Raw genomic sequence first — 23,487 nt, 5'->3', positions numbered from 1 at the left:
CGTCGTACCGATTTGGAAAGAGTTGTCAAGTTTTAAGTTCCCAATTCATTTTTGAAACTAAAATATCTATTGTTTTTTTCACCCAGAGAGAAAAAATGTTTTCTATATAACTCAAAGATTATAACATAAATAGTACTCGTTATAATACAGTAATAGGTAGCCAGTTAAAAACATTTTACAATTAATAGTAGGACAATAAAATATGGTAGTCTAGTTAAGACATGTGTCAGTTATACGTTGCTACAATTACAAAACGGTGTTACATATGGTGAATTCGATGTTATATAATATTTGTGGCTTAATATCCGTGAATATATAAAAAATTCAGGTGTTTTTGAGTAACAAGTATGTCTATGTATTTAACATCACCACCAATGCATTTGGACCGAAGGGCTTAAACACACACACACACACACACACACACACACACACCACACACACACACATATATATATATATATATATATATATATATATATATATATATATATATTATATAGATATTTGATACAGCAATTGAAACACCAGCAGGGAAGCGCCGTCTACTACATATCAGTAAGGACACCAAGGCCAAAACCCGGACCATCATTTTGTACAACCTTATTTGGACATGTTTCGAGTAGCACTATCACTCGTTATCAACCTACAAAAAATTAAAAATGAATGACATTATAATTCTTGCAATCAAATTCACAATGATAAAATGACATCTATAAAAATTATAAGAGTACGTTAAAAGATAGCTAATACTTAAAAAAAATTAAAAATGGCTAAATGAAACAATTGAGTAGATAAAATAAAATAAAGCAGAATGCAAATTTAAGTCACAAAAACGGACGGTACAAAAGAACAGTAAATATACTAAGACGATATAAAAACCAGCAGGATGCAGACTAAAAACGCAAAAGTGAGGTCACAGCTACATTTCTAGAAAAGGAAGGCTTTATCTTAACAGAATTTAAAACTTTTAAAATGTCGAGGTCTGTAGCAAACTGGGCAGAGGTTAAAATAGAAAAATCATCGATATGTAAAGGGGTAACAGATTCCTTCCTGTGTTCCCTAATAGCACTATAACTAGGTCTTGAAAGGTAATTGCCTGTACGAAATGATCTATCAAGGTGTTCAAACCATCTCATCCAAGCTGATCTGGTAGTTTTTCCAACGTAAGTGGCATCACAACCACTTTACTGCCATTTATAGATCAGATTGGACCGAAGGCTTGTTGGTATAGGGTCTTTAATTTTAAAGAAATTTCCTAATTTATTTTGTAAAGTAAAATATATTTTGATATCTAGCTGAGGGTAACCAATGGACGAAATAGAAATTATCGGGATTACCAGTAGAAACTGCTGGAAGAAGTAATTCGCGGTAAGCGGCGACTTTTGCATCATACTGCATTTAAACTAAACCAAGTGACTAATGTATCGAAAAATTCAGTTTCTCATCTAGATTTCATTCATTTATCTAATTGTATCAATAGAGCCAATACCAATGGCATTGAAAAAGTATCTCGTGTTCATTCCTTAAAACTGAAAAATTTAGGTTATTTCGACTCGTCCATGACTCCTGATAATGTCATTTTTAATTATTCCTCTCGCGTATTGACTGATAAAAAAATAAAATGGTTTTATCACGCGGTCTTAATTTTGCTTTTACGTCGAAAAGGTTACCTTTTGACTCACACTTCTTGAATTGGGAACGTTTGTTTAAGGCTTTACAAACACATAATTTTTATACCAACAACCCCAAAGGCTACTCTTATGATGATTTCAGATCAACACTTAAACACCTTGTGTTTTCGTCCTTTTACAATTATAAACCAGAGACCAAGTATTTACTTAGTACTGACGAGTTTAATATCTTACAAAGTCTAGCTAAAGACACATCCATTGTGGTTACAAAACCCGATAAGGGCAATGGTGTAGTCTTGCTGAATAAAACAGAGTATGTTGATAAAATGATGGACAGCCTTAATGATCAAACTAAGTTCCACGTAATTAAGAAAGACCCTTTCGAATGTATTGTGCATTTCGAAGATAAAGTCAATAGAACATTAGACAAACTATATAAATCTGGCTGTTTCTCTAAAGAGGTTTTTCATTATAAATCTGGCTGTTTCTCTAAAGAGGTTTTTCATTATAAATCTGGCTGTTTCTCTAAAGAGGTTTTTCATGGCCTTCAAGCTTCCGGGTCTAGACCAGGACGTCTGTACGGGCTCCCCAAGGTCCACAAGGAAGATCACCCTTGAGACCTATTTTATCAGCTATTGGAACTGCCAACTATAATAATACCGCAAAGTTTCTTGTTCCCATCCTTGAGCCGTTAACTACAAATGAGTATACCTTAAATGACTCCTTTCATTTTATCAACTGCCTAAGAAACTGTAATTTTGATAATTGTGTTATGGCATCCTTTGATCTGAAGTCTCTTTTCACTCAAATTCCACTGGATGAGACGATTGACATCTGTCTAAATGAACTGTTTTAAAAATAATAATTTTACTGTCAACGTGTTCAGCAAGTCTCAGTTAAAGGAACTTTTAGTCCTAGCTACCAAAGAATGTTATTTTTTGTTTAACAGTTTGTTATATAAGCAAATTGATGGTGTAAGTATGGGATCCAGTATAGCACCATCTCTGGCTAATGCTTTTATGTGTTTTATGGAGAAGAAATGGTTAGACGATTGCCCTTTAGATTTTAAGCCCTTATTGTACAGGAGGCACGTTGATGATACATTCTTAATTTTTAAGATTCGTGACCAGATTCCTCGTTTTTTAGAGTACCTTAATAGTAGGCATATTAATATAGAATTTACATCTGAAGTCGAAGATAATCATGCACTCGCTTTTCTAGATATTCAAGTAAAAAATCTTTAATAATAAATTTCACACTTCAGTCTTTAGAAAGCATACTTTCACAGGTCTTGTGTCTAAATTTCAATCAGCTACACCTTTGAAATATAAGATGAATTTAATATTTACGCTAGTTACCAGAGCATATAGTATTTGTTCTAGGTATTTGAATTTACAGTAAGAATTGGAATTTCTAAGGTCACTCTTAAAAAAACAATGGCTATCCGTTGAATTACGTGAATACATATATTGGTAAACAACTTTCAAAATTATATGTAAACAAACAACCTGAAACTACTGCTAACATAAAGAAACCTGTTATTTATCTACCTTTAACTTTTACGGGAACTCATAGTTACGACCTAAAAAAGCAATTAATTTCTATTTTGTCCATTGGTTACCCTCAGCTAGATATCAAAATATATTTTACTTTACAAAATAAATTAGGAAATTTCTTTTAAAATAAAGACCCTATACCAACAAGCCTTCGGTCCATTCTGATCTATAAATGGCAGTAAAGTGGTTGTGATGGCACTTACGTTGGAAAAACTACCAGATCAGCTTGGATGAGATGGTTTGAACACCTTGGTAGGTCATTTCGTACAGGCAATTACCTTTCAAGACCTAGTTATAGTGCTATTAGGGAACACAGCGAGGAATCTGGTCACCCTTTACATATCGATGATTTTTCTATTTTAACCTCTGCCCAGTTTGCTACAGACCTCGACATTTTAGAAGTTTTAAATTCTGTTAAGATAAAGCCTTCCTTTTCTAGAAATGTAGCTGTGACCTCACTTTTGTGTTTTTAGTCTGCATCCTGCTGGGTTGTATATCGACTTAGTATATTTACTGTTCTTTTGTACCGTCCGTTTTTGTGGCTTAAATTTGCATTCTGCTTTATTTTATTTTATCTACTCAATTGTTTCATTTAGCCATTTTTAAATTTTTTTTAAGTATTAGCTATCTTTTAACGTACTCTTATAATTTTTATAGATGTCATTTTATCATTGTGAATTTGATTGCAAGAATTATAATGTCATTCATTTTAATTTTGTAGGTTGATAACGAGTGATAGTGCTACTCGAAACATGTCCCAATAAAGTTGTACAAAATGCTGGTCCGGGTTTTGGCCTTGTTTTCTTACTGATTATATATATATATATATATATATATATATATATATATATATATATATATATATATATATATATATATATATATATATATATATATATGATATATATATAGGTATATATATAATATATATATATATATATATATATATATATATATATAAGATATATATATATATATATATATATATATAAAAATATTAAATCACGTATTGTTTAATCCTTTAAAATAACAAACAACCAAAGGGGATTATATTTGTAACTTACAACCAAAGGGGATTATATTTGACAGGTTCATCTACCCATCCAGGATTCGTACCTGATAATATTGGTTTGTATCCAAACCAAAGGACGTGTCTGCATCCTGACCTGGGTAGTTTCTCCTATCAATTATAACTCTCCCTGGGCATAAATATCTCGTAGTTTAGGGAATTTGATGCTTAATATTATTTATTGGTTATATATATTATAAAGTTACCGAAAGTGAACATGGTTAGCTTTTTATAGGAAGAATAAATACACTGCTAATGTTTATTTTAAATCATTTTGATTGGAAATCATTTTTAGACGGTTTGTAATTTAATTTTTGTGAATTGTGTTATTGTGAATAATATTGCACATGTCTATAACAGTCTACTGTTGTGAAGAGACAAAGGTTGCTTATATTGACTCGAATTGTGATTCATTTTGCTTTTACAAACGCCAAAGATTAGAGATAAAAATTAACGGTAATTAGAATAAGTTAATTTTAATGATCTGAGAATAATATACTCAATTCGCGCCCAATACCAAGAGCCAGTGCAGTTAAAAAATCATCGCTAACGAACGTAGTACTAGTTATAAGTGAAGAATGAGGTTGTATACCACTGGAAGATTGTCGTAAACGAAACTGGAACCATTTTTCCCTGTTTATTTTCATCCTTCATTTTCGTCTTGCGGCTGAAGGAGTCAACTCAGTCAAGTCGAAATCTGTTAGTGTTTGACGGTATATAGTAGGACTAGTTCTTGTGTGCGTAAGGATATAGTACTAAGCTCTTCGATATCGACGTTCCCATCAAGGTGTGAGTCTATGGTTGATTGGTGTTTTGATTTGTGGCATTGTTATAGGCCTATGGATGCATGTGATTGCATTGCTATCCAAGAATATACGTATGAAAGTGCTAAGGGCTACTCTAGTAAAGTAGCTTCTGTACAGGGTGTCCATAAAGTCCCAGTACCACTACAGGTATTTATGGCTTGTAATGGTACTGGGACTTTATGGACACCCTGTATTACGCTCTGTTAATGATAGTTATATAGTCCGGTAAGTTAATGGTCTAGCCTTTGGTTCATGGCTGACCATACTTTAATAAACGCCCAAAATCGATGCCTGGATCAGCCTATAACCTACCTATAATTGGTGGTAAGGTTTTAAGCAAACGTTGTGTCGTATCTCGGTCTACAAACTTCTAAAAACACAACGCAGCTTCTCAGGTATTAAAAACAGAATTAGCAATTCCACTCAAGCACGAATCTATTAGTACTGACTTGCACCAAGCAGGAGGATGGGTTGGGGATCCTAGTGGGATACCGTGGGGATTCCTTAGAGGAACGTAGGAACTCCTAGAGAGGGTAGTAATGGGTAAATTCGAGTCCTTAGGTACGACACTTCAGTTAGTTTGCGTACGAGAGTTCTCCCGGTTTGCTGTTCCTGTCCGTTTGGCGAAGGTATGATTCGAAGTTTATTTATTTAATTTGTTTTTGTTGTTGTGCATGTAAACTAAGTTTATTTGCTGTATATTGGTAACAGGATGTATCAGTCGCCTGAAACTGGCTCTAAGATGATGTGTTTTGATGTTGAACGTATTTAATTTTGAATTAAAATTCAATAAGAGTGTTTTCTCGAAGGTAATATACGTAGTGGTGAGTGTTGCTAAGTGACCATCTATAATTGGAATTTTCTTGTCTATTTCATAGACCCAGTGTTACTCAGGAATATAATTATAAAAATTACATTTAAATACATTGACAAACATTGTTTTATTCTGGTGAGAACGGCCGTTTGCTTTCTTGGATAAAAAAAATGGAAAAACATTGACTCGAGCACTTTGCAAAACATGGTGGCTTGTTATTGGATGACGCAATACGGTATAAAAATACTTTTTTATATATATATATATATATATATATATATATATATATATATATATATATATATATATATATATATATTTTCCTGTTTAACTCAAAAAATGTACGTAATGATGCTCTGGGTTATTCATTGAAGCTCACTAAAATGTTTACGTATTTGCTTGTTAAAGAGAGAATATTAAATATCAACCCTTCCGGGTAGACCTATAGACCTATTGAGACTATATTTTGTTTGTGGTCTGGCTAAATGGTAAAGATGGTATGTATACTTTTATGTATGTTAAATTGCATAAACAGATAGGCCTAATTCACACATGTTTGGTATGAAGTTTTGTGGAGTAATAATGGGTATATATGCTTAACCATTCTACAGTGCAATCTAGTACTGCAGCCATGAACTTCGCTTTTGTTTCAGGAAGAGATTACTTATAATTTGAAGTTCGTATGGTATTATACGACTTGCAAAAAGCCCTAAATAATTTTTCATTACATTGATGTTAAATTATCACGGGTGATTATTCGAGATATATGAACGGACAGTTGTTTAAACACCAAATATTTAATAACCTTAAACAGGGTTGGTCAATTGCTCTGGTCTTAGGCCTAAAGACGTATTTTGTGTTTTCGAGTTCACGTATGATTATCAGTCTGATTTTAGATGATTTACGATGTCAGTATGCTGTAGAATGCATTAATTTTTAGATGATTTACGATGTCCGTATGCTGTAGAATGCATTAATTACCCGATTGAAGCCTCGATATACTACATAATACCAGAAAATACCAGAAATTTCTGCAAAATTGATAAAGCAATTGCCAATCTAACCACTGCACGCGGTCAGTCATATGAGTGTAAGGTAGCTTTAAGGAGCTGGTGGGAGCGTGTTTGGTATGCAAGCAATGAGAGAGAGAGAGAGAGAGAGAGAGAGAGAGAGAGAGAGAGAGAGAGAGAGAGAGAGGGGCTGTTAATAGTACGTCATACAAGTAATGCCGCCAGCAGGTTGGCCTTGAAATGGTCGTTCAATTGCGTTGGTTTGCAAGCGTTTTACCACCAACTGTTTTGTGCTTAAGATATTTATTTATATCAAAGGCTTTCAAATATTGTTGTAGATAGCTACGTTGCATTGCCACCTAAGTTTTTGTTATCCTTTCAAAAGGACTATTCGTGAAAAATTATGCCTAGTCACATCACATTACTGCAGAATACAACCCATAGGTCTAGTATACCTTTTAAGATTATGCACCTCATCTGTGATAGTCTCGGGCAGACTTTTCAAATGTTATTCATTTACATAAATAACCTCTAATTATTGTTGTAGATGGTCACTTTACACATACCTTTTAAGATTAGGTGACTCGTAGTAAATTTATTTTTACCAATTCGTTTAGGAGATACGAAGCTTAATATCAGTTAAATCCTGCGATAAGAAACTGGCATTGTTTTAGAAGGAACCGTTGATTAAAATAGCAGTGCCTGTCGCTCTGTCGCCTACAGAGAATCGAGCTTAGGTCTATAGGAACAAAAAGATATTCTTGAATTATTTTTTAGGCTTAAACGGAAGTAGAGAAAGGATATCCAGAAGGAAAACCCAGAGTTATCACCGCTTCCTGTATCCAATACCAAATGGGAAACAAAACCTTAACTTATACATAAGAGACTTTTCCAGGTAGACATAGTTGTTGTAGGCCTACGTTACCAAAATTAAAGTGACATTATTATTATAGGCCTAGGCTACGAATTTGAAACAAGAATATAGTTCTATGCTTTAAAATGGACGGAAAACCGATGTATGTACCTCGGGCCTAAAAGAAAATAGGTCAAAATGGTGCGAAGGGTAATGTGCAATAGGCCTATTTCTCAATTCATTTTTATGAATTGACCTAATCTCACAGGGCCTACTTATTAGAACCTGTTAAAATATTATATATATTATGCAAGATGACCTAAAGTAATTCTTTTCTTCTCGCAGGTTCTTCGATAGAAAGGTTATGTGACTGGACTTTGAAGTAGGCCTAAGGATCTTAGACTAAGCAGGTCCTAATAGTTCTACCCTCTCCCCACCTCCTCGCAAGATGGCCGAATCTGAAGAAGGACCTCTGGAGGACTCCTGGTCCTTCACCCCACCGTGGGAGTGGCCAATTGGGATCTCCGAAGTACTACTGGGCGTGGTGGTCCTTTTAGCTTCGTATTGGGTGATGTGAGTAGGACATATTGACTTTTTAACTCTTTTCATTTTTCGGCTTTGTCTTGGTTTAAGAAGGATTACGTTGTTGATATATTTGACTCTCTCTCTCTCTCTCTCTCTCTCTCTCTCTCTCTCTCTCTCTCTCTCTCTCTCTCTCTCTCTCTCTCACAAAAAATACCGGCAGATGAGAGAGAAAGTGTACTGTAATGCAAATTAGACCCACACGCGCGTGCATTGTAAACCATCCTTGGCATACGTGGTCTAACCAGAATCTGCTTGAATGTCGGACCTGCCCCTTTGCATACCAATTTGGTCAGGTGGCTGTGGGTATCACGTCATGCCCCTGTGTACCCCCGTGGTATAAAGGATAACCAGGTGGGCTTGTATTAAATTGACAAGGTTGGGGGAGACGGCTTGTTTTAGTACTAGCATCTCTGAGGTGGTGACTCGTAGATAGCAAGCAACATATACGTATATCATTTTTTTTTTTAATGAGAACTGTAATTGAGAAATACTCCTTCATATACTCTAGGGTATTTCTAAGCTTTAAGTCTCTAAAAAAATCTTTTAAAAATGTCAGCTTTAGCCTGAAGAGTTGTAACTCAAAACTAGTACTACCTAAACTTCTTCAAAACTAACTCGTAAACCATTTAGGAAAGCCCTGTACATATTTTCTAATGAGAATTATAACTGCAAACTCCTCCTTTATAAACTGTGGACCAACTTCCAAGCATTAAAAGTCCCTAGAAAATATTTAGAAAAAGGAAATATATCCGCCTGAACTCAAGACGAACGACTCGAACTCCACAACCCAGAACACTTTAATGGCTTCCAGAGCAGTGGTGTTGAATACTGTGTGACATATTTTAACCTCTATGGCTTCTAGCATTTGGTAGCCCACGTGATATATATATACGTACGTATTTGTCTTTGTTTTACTAACCTGAATGACCTCATAAGTCCCCAGTGCTTGGCCTGTGAAGTCTTATAATACAATTTCAAACTTTTTATCTGTTTCTGCAGTCTCTTGGACTGAAGTCTCTGCAAAAATCAACCGTTTATGGCTGATTTTCTTTATCAAACGACTTTGGACCAATAATTGGATTAGACACGCCCAGGAACCACCAGGATTCGAACTTGTGCCTCCTCAGGAGAGAGGAATATAAGTTGGCATCGATTCTTGCTATACATATTCATGTCCAGTCAAGTTTCTTGATTTTTACGCAAGTACCCCATTCCAGAAATGATAGTTTTAAGTGCTGTTGTAATTGGCTATTTTTTTTAAGATAGTTCCGTCAGCAATTCACAAATTGACCTGTTTCAAAGTATTTTCTTGACACTACTCAACACTTTATACTTCACGGACATGTATTCACAAATCGACTTATTAAGTGTTTTCTTGACACTACTTAACACCTTATACCTCACAGGCAGGAATTCACAAATCGACCTGTTTTTTAAGTGTTTTCTTGACACTACTTAACACTTTATACCTCACGGACATGTTAAGTCACACGTGACTTTTGTATAGTAATTATTTTTAACTCGACTTATAACACCTCTTCTTATAATCCCTCCAGCCAACCTCTTCCGGCCCATTGTGACGAAATCAATATCCTCTTCAGGATCAAAGAGACGCCGCTACCCATTAGACGTCAAAGCCCAATGACGTCTACAGGCGTGACGCTTACGGATTGAGATATAGTTTGCTATCATTATTCCCCCCCCCCCCTTTTTTTTTTAAGCCTCCGTTGAGGGGTGGCAGCGCCGTCAGTACACCTCGAGCGGCGTACCGTAGGCACCCAATTGCGTCTCCTTTCATTCATTTTACCGTACCTCTGCTCGTATTTCTTCCATCTTTGACTCTTTCAACCGCCAGGTTTTACTCCTGTGGCGAATACTGACCTCACAGGTCCCAGCGCTTGGCTTTTGGCCTGATTTCCGTATTCCAGCCTCAGTCATCAAACGTACCAAATTGCAGCCCTCTAGCCTCATTAGTTGTTATTTTATTCAAGGTTAAAGGTAGCCATAATCGTACGTCTGGCGACGATATGGGACCGGACACCACGGGGACGTGGTTAAAGTTTCATGGGCCACGTCTCGTAAAGCATTTTACCGAGAGACCACTGACAAATAACTTATTTTCTGTGTCATGAGAGAGATTAGTATAAGCATATTTGATTTCTTGTGATTTTTGTCATTATTTCTGACTGAGTTGAAGCTCTTAACTTTTTTATGGTCATTAACTCTGAACCTTCAACAGTGTAGGAATACCAAGTTCCCTGGTCTCGAACAATTGCAGCTCATAATCGAGGAAGCCATAATAGGTATGAGGGGTTCGTGGCTTGGTCGCTGTCGTGGTTAAGGGTCAGTTTATTGAATCCACTTTCACAAGAGACGTACAATGAACATTAAAACCATGACAACAAGATAATAGAATCTCTCTTGTTACTGTTATCAAGTGGTAATAGTTAAATCACCGTTTGGATACACATTAATATTATTTTTTTATTTATTTTTTTGGTCTATCACAGTCCTCCAATTCGACTGGGTGGTATTTATAGTGTGGGGTTCTGGGTTGCATCCTGCCTCCTTAGGAGTCCATCACTTTTATTACGCCCCGTTTCTAGGATCACACTCTTCTGCATGAGTCCTGGAGCTACTTCAGCCTCTAGTTTTTCCAGATTCCTTTCCAGGGATCTTGGGATCGTGCCTAGTGTTCCTATGACTATGGGTACAATTTCCACTGGCATATCCCATATCCTTCTTATTTCTATTTTCAGGTCTTGATACTTATCGATTTTTTCCCTTTCGTAATTATTATTATTATTATTATTATTATTATTATTATTATTATTATTATTATTATTATTATTATTATTATTATTATTATTAATCTCTGGTTTTGACGAAACTTGCTGGGCAGTTAATATGTGGATTCGGACGCTTATTTGCCACAAATAACTTTAACCCTGAACTAGGTTGTTAGGCCTTCAACTATTTTTGAAAGGTCACGGGTCACTTTAAAAGACTTTTTAAAACAATTTATTCCTCTAGAACTAAAATAAAAAAAACTGATGGATTATTCAGAATAAATGTTTTAAAAAAATTTATTAATCTAGAACTGAAAAAAATAAAAACTGATGGTTTATTCAGAATAAATATAGGTGAGGTTCGACGATGAAAATGGCTGTTCAGGATATGGCATTTTAACCTCAAGAATGACGACGGGGTAGAAATAAAAGATGGTTAATTAGCCAAATGCGCAGATTATTATATTTTTAAGTGGAACTGTCTCTTTTAAAGTTAAAACTAAACAGATACTAGGTGCCATTCACACATCCATAATCCCTCGTCTGCCAATGTACTTGGAGGTCTTCTGAGCTTCCTGGAGCCGCCCCTGGAGGAGGAGGAGGAGAGGGGGGACACACCCCTACCTACCCTCCCACCCGAGGAGATAGCGCTGGAAGCAGCAGCCGCAGGTCTAGCTTAGCAAAAGGATCTCGCAAAATACATTAATGTTGTGTTCCGGCTGACACCATGACGTTTTTATGGGTTTGCGACGGACGTGGTCTTCTGCAAGGCCGTTCGCAGAGCAGAACTTCCATGTTTAGGCCTCCAAGAGCTTTTATTTTGGTTTTTCTTTTGTGCCATTTAACTTACGTTCCTGCCGCTGCCTGCGGCTTCTTGCTCTTGGTCGTGGACCTTGTGTCGAACTTTTGTTTTTTCAAGGTGCCGTGTTTTGGGGAATTACGTAGGCCTTTGTTAAATATTTTTTCATTTTTTTTGGTGACTATAGGCTTGTCATTCTGCATAACCCAGATGCCACTTAAGACGATCTCTGTTGTGAAAGTATTACACATCACTTCAGACGTTCTGTGTTGTGAAAGTGTAATAGTACACTTTTGCTCAATTCTGGTTACGTCGTACTCCCCAGTTTGTTACAATGTCAGGCCTTTGAACTGAAGTGACTCAGAGAGAGAGAGAGAGAGAGAGAGAGAGAGAGAGAGAGAGAGAGAGAGAGAGGTATCCATTCCCCCAAAACGGTAGGGCCGAGAGATTTGCATTTGTCCCTAGATGAAAGAGAGAGAGAAAAAAAATAGCATTTTTACTTGGCATTAGAGAGGTGTAGGTTGAGATAGGGACGTGTTTTATCCCTAAATCCCTAAAGGTATGAAATAAGTTAAATATACAACCTACAAGTCCTTATTTTGAGGGAGAAATATAAGCTATTAAAGCCTCATGGGTAGGGGGGATTTCGTGGAAGACCCCCCAACCCCCTGGAACCCCCCCAAAACAGGAGGTGGGCGAGAGGAATCTTGCAAGCACTTTTGACAGCCGCACCTTTGAGCGTCCAAGCAAACTTGTTTGTTGATCAGGACCTGTTTCCTGAATAAAGATTTTCATTCATGAGTCACTGCTTGCTTATTTTTGTATTAATTACTTTTGTTTTTCTGGTAAGTACAGTTCTTGAACTGTTCCTCGGTTCGTAGTTTTTAGTTTTCTGTAAAAAAACTACTGAGATGGCTTTGTCCGTCCGTTACTTTTCTTTCCGCCCTCAGACCTTAACAACTTCAGAGGCTAGATGGCTGCAAATTGGCACGTTGATCATCCACCCTCCAGTCATCAAACGTACCAAATTGCAGCCCTCTAACTTCGGTAGTTTGAACTTTTTTCAAGGTTAAAAGTTAGCTAAAATCGTGCGTCTGGCTACGCTGTAGGGCAGGCCACCACTGGGCAGTGGCTGACGGCTTTGTGGGTCGCTGCTCGTACAGAAAACTATTGCTCCGAAGAAATTAAGCCTCGTTTTTTTACTTTTTATAAGACTTGATAGAAAAGTGAGAGAGAGAGAGAGAGAGAGAGAGAGAGAGAGAGAGAGAGAGAGAGAGAGAGGTCAACGGACATAACCAGGATTTCTCCTGCCCCCATTCATTCTCCAAACCAGTTTTGCAGGATGCTTGTGATATGCTGTCGACTTAGGCTACCACTTCTCCCTCCCTCCCTCCTACGACCAGTCCCTGGGATGGAGACCTTGTCCTCGCCTAGCAGTCGAGGAAATAAGTCCTACTTGAGCCCATTTTCCTCTACCAGGTCCTCTCTAGACCTATAGTTCTTCATCCTCGCCTTTTGGACGTCGGAATTCTCTTGTATCCTTGCCAATGTAGGCCTACAGGCTTGTGTTATTTTTCTATATACGTGGTTTCGTAAGACCAAAAAGTCCCTTATCTCACCTTCTTCTTCTTCTTTTTGTGGTTCCTGGTCCCTGCTCAGCAGACCGAATCGGTGGACGCACTTGTGATTGCTTGCTTGCTCTCTCGCCCCATCGCCCTCTCGGCCCTCTGTACCCTGCTTGCTTTGAGGCAATGACCAGCGTCTATATAGTCTTGTGTGCATGACCTCTGCTTGTGTCTACTGAGTGTTGTCAAGGGTACTGACTTTTAAATGTTGCAGGCTATTGTAAATGCTACTGACTATTGTCAAGACTACTGACTAATAAATGCTACTGACTATTGTAAAAGCTACTGACCTGTAATGGCTACTGACTTGTAATGGCTACTGACCTGTAATGGCTACTGACTTATAAACAGAACTGTGACGAGCATATAAAGTATAGTTTTCTCTTTGCTAAAGATGAAGATAAGAACTGGGTTTTAAAAACTTGGTCTGAGTTCTCTTATCTTTGATTTTTTTTATTTATTTTTTTTATTAATTTATTTATGCATTTTCCTCCTGGTATTAGAAAGTTGATGGTTTTGACTAGGAAATTAATATATATATATATATATATATATATATATATATATATATATATATATATATATATATATATATATATATATATTATACTAATCAATTTCCTCACACTCAAGATATTGTTATTAAAAAGCATAAATCCAGATGAAGAAACTATTGAAGTAATTCATACACACACACACATACATACATACATAGATGTATTTATAATCACAACCTTCTCTCGTAGCCAAATAAAAAAATAAAAACAAAATATTAGACTTGTCTATTTTGATATGATAGATATGAACCTTGTCACTGACCTAATTAACAGATGGCATTCTGGGTCAAGGTCAGAAGGTCGGTCTCTCTCTCTCTCTCTCTCTCTCTCTCTCCTCTCTCTCTCTCTCTCTCTCTCATATGGAGTCATAAATGCCCTGGTAAAGAACCATTTAAAGTGACGAATGTGTCGATCTCCCGGGCATCGGCTGGGCATTTGCTCATATAAAAAAAAATGGGTATACAGGGTGTCTCAAAAAAATGTACTCACTCTTAGAATTATGAGAAAACCTTTATTTATGGACATAGAGCGAAATGAAATAGCATCGAATACATGAGACAAATGTGTTTGAAGAATCATGTTTGCGAATGTTCAAATTGATGACCATTATTGTCCAGACAACGCTGATAACGCGCACCAAGGGATTCGCAAACGTCGCGAAACATGTCATTAGGAATATCACGACATTGTCTTTCTGCTTCAAATTTGTCTCTGATGCGCGCAATGGTCCGACGCGTGGGTGGCGGTTTTGCAAATTGATTTGTGAACCGGCGTTGCACTTCGGTGGCGTTTTCGGTCTTCCAATAGCATTTCAGGACAAACTTTCTTTCTTCGAAACTAAGTTGATTTCCTGCCATAGCTTCAGTAATTCAGGATATCTGCAACACAAAAAAAAGACTGAGTACATTTATAATAGTCATCAATTTGAACATTTGTCTCATGTATTCGATGCTATTTCATTTCGCTCTATGTCCATAAATAAAGGTTTTCTCATAATTCTAAGAGTGAGTACATTTTTTTGAGACACCCTGTATTCTTATTGCTCGTATCGTTGTGGGCATGGTGGAAGAAATGGTTTAGTGTATTTAGAATTATAGTTTTTTTTTTATTTGTGTCCGATATAGTCGTTTAGTAGGCATTTGTATGGTAAATTAAAAATTTTTTTTTATTCCAAATATTAGTTTAATGGCAAATTTTGTGCCTAATATTTTTTTTTTTTTTGAACCAAAAATATTCGCTTAATAGCAGGTTGTATGTTGACTATTTTTTTTTTAATTTTCATCCAAAATATTCGCTTTATAGCAGGTTGTATGGGGAATATTTTTGTAAATTTTATTGTATTCTATTATATTGTAACGTTGTTCCACAATCCAACGTTGAAGAGATCCAACAGTCTCCCCAGAGCTTTCTATACAGATTTACCTTTAAGTATATGTATACATATACATACCTGTAGATTCGTTTCAACGCTACTAGTATTATAGTAGGTATATACAACCATCCCAAGCCAACGATAATATGTCAAACGCATTCCCTCGTAATGACCATAGCTAATGACAGGTGCTGTCTGTACATACATACATACATACATACATAACTGAGCTTCGTAGCGGATGAACATTATAGATTTCGTATTTGATTGAGCCAGCCTTTTATAGTGGATTGGGTTGGGGGGGGTGTAGGGTCCTTAATGCACTTTTAAGCGGCGCACTGTAGGCATTCCTTAAGGGTCTTTGCCGCGTCCTATCCTTAGGTCCCTAGCTGCAATTATAATTGCTTATAAATACCTTGGATTGGACGCGGGTAATACTGGAATAATATGTAACACTCCACGGGGTTTGCACGCCACATTTATCAATTTTGTATTTAATTTACTTTTTTTCTTTTTTTTACTTTTATGGACACCAATTGATTGATTGGGCTAAGGTTACTACAAAGGACGTCACGGACATTATGGACTGATGCCTAAAGTTTTAAATGTAATGGTTACTTTGTTTTCGCTATGATAAGACAAATATATCTTTTTATTTATGGTCTGCCTATTTTATTTTATATATACAATAATATTTTGTATTCTCGTAATATCGAGGTAATGCATTATAGTAAATGTATATATGTGTACATATATATGTGTATATATACAGTATATATGTATATGTATATTATTTTTTATTCCCAAGGTATAGTGAATTCGATACATAAAGTAATATTTGTAGTTTATGTGTGTGTATATATATATATATATATTATATATATATATATATATATATATATATATATAGTATACACATTTATATATATAAATATATATATATATATATATATATATATATATATATATATATATATATATATATTTATATATAAATATATATATATATATATATATATATATATATTATATATATATATATATATATATATACAGTTTATATATAGATATATATATATATATATATATATATATATATATATATATATATATATATATATATATATATATACATTTATATATAAATATATATATATATATATATATATATATATATATACTATATATATAATATATATATTGTGTGTGTATATATATATATATATATATATATATATATATATAATATATATCATACATACACACACACACACATATATATATGTGTATATACAGTGGTACCTCGAGATAGAAATTGATCCGTTCCGAGGCGCCCTTCGTATCATGAGTTTTTCGTATCTTGAACCGCATTTTACATGTAAAATGCCTAATTCGTTCTAAGCCCTCCAAAAACACCGCAGTAAATTATATTTCCAGGCCTACAACACATGTTCTAGGGTTACGACGCCGATCCGATGGAAGAAATATGACTCCAAAAAGGCAAAATACTGTACATACTTGAGTAATATTCAACTGTATGTAATGTTCAACCCCATTTTTACTGCATACATTAGGTCTTTAGCATATGTCCCTTAGCAATAAGCCTAGGCTATGTTAGCGGTTGCTACTGTAGCCTAGTCTATGATTCTGACATCTAAACCTAAGAGCTAAAAGCTTAGAATATGCCAATAAAATGTATAAATAATCAGTATGTACTCATTTCAAATGACTATTAATTAATCATTAACTATAATACACAAACAAACAAAAAAAAACACCTTCCAATCGTTTGTTTACATTCAGCTCTTATGAGTACCGAACGAACGCCAAGCAATCACTTTTCCTAGGACACAGTAAGCCATAAATTTTCATTAGTATCACTCTTCAACTAATGAAACTACCAAACAGTTTAATACTATTCATTTCTATTCTTTATTCCATCTTTACCTAATGGAGATCAGAGTTACTGACAGCTATAATGAAACATATGTAACGTAATATTAAAACAGAAGAAGAATTCTAAAGAATATGTATTTGTCGGCTTCGATGATAGCAGTCTGATTTATTTTATATTTTATGATATCTAATTCACAATTTTTATATTAAATGTATTGCATGTACCCATTTCAGATAATTATTAAGTAACCATTAACTATAATAATAAAAAAAAAAAGCTTCCAAACTTCTGTTTACATCCAGCACTTACGAGTATCGACGATCGCCAAGCAATCACTTTTCCTAGTACACAGTAAGCCATAAATTTTCATTCTCTCTTAAACTAATGAAACTACCAAACAGTATAATAATCATTCATTTCTAGTCTTTATTCTATCTTTACCTAATGTTTTTTTTTTATTAAATGTATTGCATGAATAAGTTTTTCAATTTACAGCATCCTTTTACCAATAAATACATAAAGCACAAGGGGTAGATGCTGACCAATAGGAGAGCAGGATCTTATGGGGTGACTAGCATCAGGAACCAATGGGAAAGCGGGAGGATGGTGGCGAGTTTACTCAGTTGGCGGCGCGCGAGTTTCAAAATTGTTCTCGGTGGTCCGGGCGAATCTCTGGACTTTACAGCAACAACCTTTCCTAACTTGAGCAATTTTCGTATGTAGAGCCGTAAAATTTCTCGTATTTGCTTCGTATCTCGAGTTTTTTTGTAAGTTGAGCCTTTCGTATGTCGAGGTACCACTGTATTTATACACACGCACACACACGCGCACACACACACACACACACACACACACGCACACACACACACACACACACCACACACACACATATATATATATACATATATATTGCATATATTTTGCATATTTTGCAATCTTCCAATCTTGGATGGTCTGGGATGCACCTTAGATATTTGTCGAGCTTATTCTTAAACACATCTACGCTCACTCCTGTTATATTCCTCAGATGAGCTGGCAACGCATTGAATAGACACTGCATTGTTGATGCTGGTGCGTAGTGGATTAATGTCCTGTGTGCTTTCCTTATTTTTCCTGGTATAGTTTTGGGCACTATTAATCTACCTCTGCTTGCTCTTTCTGATATTTTTAGCTCCATGATGTTTTCGGCAATTCCTTATGTTTCCATGCCTGAATTATCATGTAGCGTTCTCTTCTCCTTTCTAGACTATTTAATTTTAAGGATTGTAGTCTTTCCCAGTAGTCAAGATCCTTAACTTCTATTCTAGCTGTAAAGGCCATTTGTACACTCTCTATTTGTGCAATATCATTTTGATAGTGTGGGTACCATATCATATTGCAATATTCAAGTGGACTACGAACATATGTTTTATAAAGCATAATCATGTGTTCAGCTTTTCTTGTTTTGAAGTGCCATAACAACATTCCCATTTTTGCTTTACATTTTGCCAATAGAATTGCTATTTGATCATTGCATAACATGTTCCTATTCAACATCACACCAAGGTCTTTAACTGCTTCTTTATTTGTGATTGTCTCATTATATAGCTTTCCTTCTCTGTCTCCATAATTTATTGATTCAAATTTATCAGTTAAATACCATCCTATTTACCTCTGCCCAATCATATATTTTGTTAAGGTCTCTTTGTAGCGCGTTCCTATCTTCATCACAAGTAATTTCTCTACTTATTCTTGTGTCATCGGCGAAACTACTCACCACCGAGTCCTTAACATTACTGTCTATGTCTGCAATCATAATAACAAACAGTAATGCAGCTAACACCGTACCTTGTGGCACACCGGATATTACCTTAGCTTCATCCGATTTCTCATCATTTGCAATAACTATCTGTTTTCTGTTGTGTAAAAATTCTTTTAACCATCTTCCTACTTTATCCACTATGTTATGTTTTCTAATTTTCTTCGCTAATATATTATGATCTTCCTTGTCAAAAGCTTTTGCAAAGTCTAGATAAACCACATCTGTTTCATTTCCGCTTTTCATATTTTTGTATATGTTCTCACGGTGGACTAACAGTTGGGTTTGTGTACTTTTTCCGGGTACAAAACAATGTTGTCCTATATTAAACAAAATATTTTTTGAGTGTTTAATATTTTTCTTCATTACCCTTTCATACACTTTCATAATATGTGATGTTAGACTCGCAGGCCTATAATTACTTGCCTCTAGTCTTGATCCACTTTTGAAAGTAGGGGTAATATATGCTAATTTGTGCTCATCATAAATCTTGCCTGTATCTACACTTTGTCTTAATAATATTGCAAGTGGCTTTACGATAGAATGAACTACTTTAACAAAATAGCAGGGACACCATCAGGCCCTGCTGCAGCTCCATTTTTAATTTCATTAATAGCCTGCACAATATCAGCTTCATTAATATCCATGTCTGATAAATATTCACTATTTTCATCCCTTCTGTATCATTATCTTCATTATCAATTCTAGAGGTGAATTCTCTCTTATATCTTTCTGCCAATATGTTGCAAATTTCCTTTTTTTCATTCGTTAATCTCCCTTCGATTCTTAGAGGGCCTATTTCTATTCTTCTTTTATTCATCTTTTTCGTGTATGAGTATAATAGTTTTGGGGTTTTGCTTGATATTTATAGGGTTTTTTTCTTCCAAGTCCCGTTTTTCATTTTCTTTTGATTGTATAATCTTTTGTTCTGCATTTTCTATCTTACTTTTTAGTCCTATAACTTTCCATGCATTTTTTTCTTTTGCAAGACCTTTTTTTCACTTTCTGTTTCTGGAACAAGATCCTTCTGTCTCTTGGTATGCATGACTGATGTTTACTTTTCTTCTTCGGTATATATTTATCCACTATTTTCTCTTAATATTTTATATAATATCTCCGTATTTACCTTTATATCATCACTTTCGAAAATGTTATCCCAATCTTTGTTTATTTCTTCATTTATTTCTGACCATTTTATATTTTTAATGTAAAAGTTGTATTTTCCATATCCTTCCCACTTTTTCATTTCTTGCTTATCTCTGTTTTCACTTGCTTTGGAATGGACTGTTAATTCTATGACATTATGGTTTGAAATACTCGCATTATAAACTATTTCTTTAACATAATTCACCTCGTTCACAAATACTAGGTCTAAAGTATTTTCCTTTCTTGTTGGCAGGTGATTTATTTGTTGAATGTTGTATTCAAGTAGCATATCTAATAGCTTTTCGAATTGAATCTTATCTTCTGCACTACTATTATTTGAGATGAATCTTACCAACTGTTAAAGTTAGCTCATATCTCCACGCCGATAGGCGAGTCGGCATTTAAAACCAAAGAAAAAATGATCGCTTGGCTGACCCGGAAGACTGTCTAGTTTCACCTGTTCTCCACCAGGTGTGTTCGAATGTTTTAGCTCTAGTCAGAAGTCTCCTTGCCGCCATTAGGTATAGGCGTATGTTGGTATTTGGTGAATCTTGGCTGTTTTTCTTCAATCACGGTACTGTAAATTTAATCATCCTAGGATGTCTTCCACCGGAAGCAAGTCAACCAATATTAGGTTATGTAGGAATGATTATTGTGTAACAAGAATGCCTAAATTTGAGATAGATCAACATAATGTTTGTACCAGCTGCAGGGGTACAGTGTGTGATCTAGAGATTAGGTGTGAGGAATGCAAGGATTGGCCTAAGGATATTATGCTCAAAAGTATTAGAAATAGGAAAAGAAGGGAAGCAGATAGACTGCGGAAGCAGTTAATTAGGTCAGGGCATAAAACTACTTTTTCTCCCATTCCGGTTGAGCCTTCGTCTGCTATTACCCCTACTCAAACTACGGTTTTTTCTTATACTAGGCCTAATTCTGATAATGATAGTTCTAGCGTTTCCTCTGTAGCTCCGACTACCGCTCCCCTTTCGGTTCAGGAAAAGTGTATCGAGAAACTTGAACAGGATGTAAGTCTTATTTTAGATTCCGTTAAAAGTTTAACTGAATTTATGATGATAAACTGTTCCGAGTCCCTCCATAGTGAACGTTCTTTTTCGCGTTCCCCTTGTAGAGGTAAGGTGTCGGTGCCCTCGCCCGTATGTAGCCCGAGCCTAGGACTGCCCTGCGACAGTTGGAAAAGTCCGCTGCCAGGGAACCGGGTCGGTTCTCGGGACGATGGGGTTCTGTGCCCTCCGACTCCTACCTCTCCCTTTTCACGCTCTCACGCGCAGTCACACTTAACGCGTTCGCCGAAAGATCGTTTCGGTAGGCGTAAGTCTTCGCACAATATTTCGACATCGCCTTCATCTAGAGCTAGCAATGAGGTTCCTTGAACCTACAAGAGTAAGAATTTAGATTTAGAGTTTATTAATAATGATATCCCCGTAGCGGGTTGTTCTAATTCTTTTACATTGACTCAATCAATTGTTGAACCTATTTCATCTGCTTCTACGCCTCATTCTAAATCTTTCTCTGCTGTTCCTAGGTATTCTACTGTTGGAGAGTCTCAGGTGGACTCTGCTGTCTCTTTTCTCTTCCTTCTATGGTTACAGATTCTGCTGCTGTTTCCAAACTAGATGCTATTCTAAATGCTTTACTCTCTAAAGATGTGTCGTCTGGGATCGTTCCCAAGCCGCTTGAGACGCATTCGGACGAAGTGGTACAGTTCAGTGTCGACGAATCTTCTCCGACTCTCTTACAAGTTCCATTTTCTTTACCGATGAGTATCCCCTCTGCTTTGACTTGGCCGACTGGTGTCGACGCTAGTAGACAACTGCAGACTACTTCTCCCAGAGGCTCTTCGCCTATCGAACCAAATTTTTGTCGCGAGGAGTCTGCTGCTGTCGTCTCGAATCCACAACTGGCGGAAGATGATCTCGAGTCGGAAGAGTCTCCTTCGGTCTTTCGGCGCTTACTGGAGCGTTGCGCTTCTCTTTATCCTCATTTGATGGAGGAAAGAGATTCTGTAGAGACCAGGTCGTATTTGTCTTCCAGCATTTCAACTCCCATTAAGTCTTTGAAGAAACCTAAACTTTCGCCTTCAATTAGAGGACGTTTTGACAAAATATCTCGTCTGCTAGCACACAAAGCTTCTGGTAAGTCTGCCAGCTCTAGTATTCCGGGGTTTTTGAAATCGCGCATGATTGGTTATTACGACACAGGCTCGTTGCTGGCGCTGAAACCGTCCTCGGTCAACGATGCTGATTTCCTTGCGTGTCTCGATCCTATGAAAAGACGCGCTCTTGAGACGGGCAAGGTGCTTTGGTCTAATACAGAGGCAGAGGCTTTGTCCAAGTCTTTGTTTAGAAGTATTGAAGTTTTGTCTTTTGCGGAACTTTCGCTAAGTACTATTGCAGCTTCTCTGCGTCAGCTTAAAGACTTTCTGGCGCCAGTGGGTATCAAATCTTTGGAAGAGTCTTTAGATTTTTTGTCTTGCCTGGATAAGGCTATTTCAGATGCGGCTGGCGAATGTTCTCATGAGACATTCGCCAGCCGCATCTGAAATAGCCTTATCCAGGCAAGACAAAAAATCTAAAGACTCTTCCAAAGATTTGATACCCACTGGCGTCAGAAAGTCTTTAAGCTGACGCAGAGAAGCTGCAATAGTACTTAGCGAAAGTTCCGCAAAAGACAAAACTTCAATACTTCTAAACAAAGACTTGGACAAAGCCTCTGCCTCTGTATTAGACCAAAGCACCTTGCCCGTCTCAAGAGCGCGTCTTTTCATAGGATCGAGACACGCAAGGAAATCAGCATCGTTGACCGAGGACGGTTTCAGCGCCAGCAACGAGCCTGTGTCGTAATAACCAATCATGCGCGATTTCAAAAACCCCGGAATACTAGAGCTGGCAGACTTACCAGAAGCTTTGTGTGCTAGCAGACGAGATATTTTGTCAAAACGTCCTCTAATTGAAGGCGAAAGTTTAGGTTTCTTCAAAGACTTAATGGGAGTTGAAATGCTGGAAGACAAATACGACCTGGTCTCTACAGAATCTCTTTCCTCCATCAAATGAAGATAAAGAGAAGCGCAATGCTCTAGTAAGCGCCGAAAGACGAAGGAGACTCTTCCGACTTGAGATCATCTTCCGCCAGTTGTGGATTCGAGACGACAGCAGCAGA

General features: G+C 36.3%; 1 protein-coding gene across 3 annotated transcripts in view; it reads left to right on the top strand.

Moving 5' to 3' along the window:
• Nucleotides 1–23,487, top strand: part of LOC135217757 (thromboxane-A synthase-like) — a 114,504-nt gene that overhangs the window by 7,810 nt on the left and 83,207 nt on the right. The window contains exons 1-2 of one of the 3 annotated variants that reach the window (XM_064253769.1): nucleotides 4,919–5,043; nucleotides 8,085–8,312. In XM_064253769.1, coding sequence (XP_064109839.1) covers nucleotides 8,188–8,312 — 125 coding nt within the window. In that variant the 5' untranslated portion in view covers nucleotides 4,919–5,043; nucleotides 8,085–8,187. Of the gene's footprint in view, nucleotides 1–4,918; nucleotides 5,044–5,560; nucleotides 5,692–8,084; nucleotides 8,313–23,487 lie in introns of those variants that run through there. The other 2 variants (XM_064253770.1, XM_064253768.1) reach the window with 2 other exon arrangements.

Source organism: Macrobrachium nipponense, chromosome 7, assembly GCF_015104395.2.
Source record: "Macrobrachium nipponense isolate FS-2020 chromosome 7, ASM1510439v2, whole genome shotgun sequence".
Lineage (NCBI taxonomy): Eukaryota > Metazoa > Arthropoda > Malacostraca > Decapoda > Palaemonidae > Macrobrachium > Macrobrachium nipponense.
Note: the sequence above shows the minus strand (reverse complement) of the source record. Positions and strands in the feature narration are given on the sequence as shown.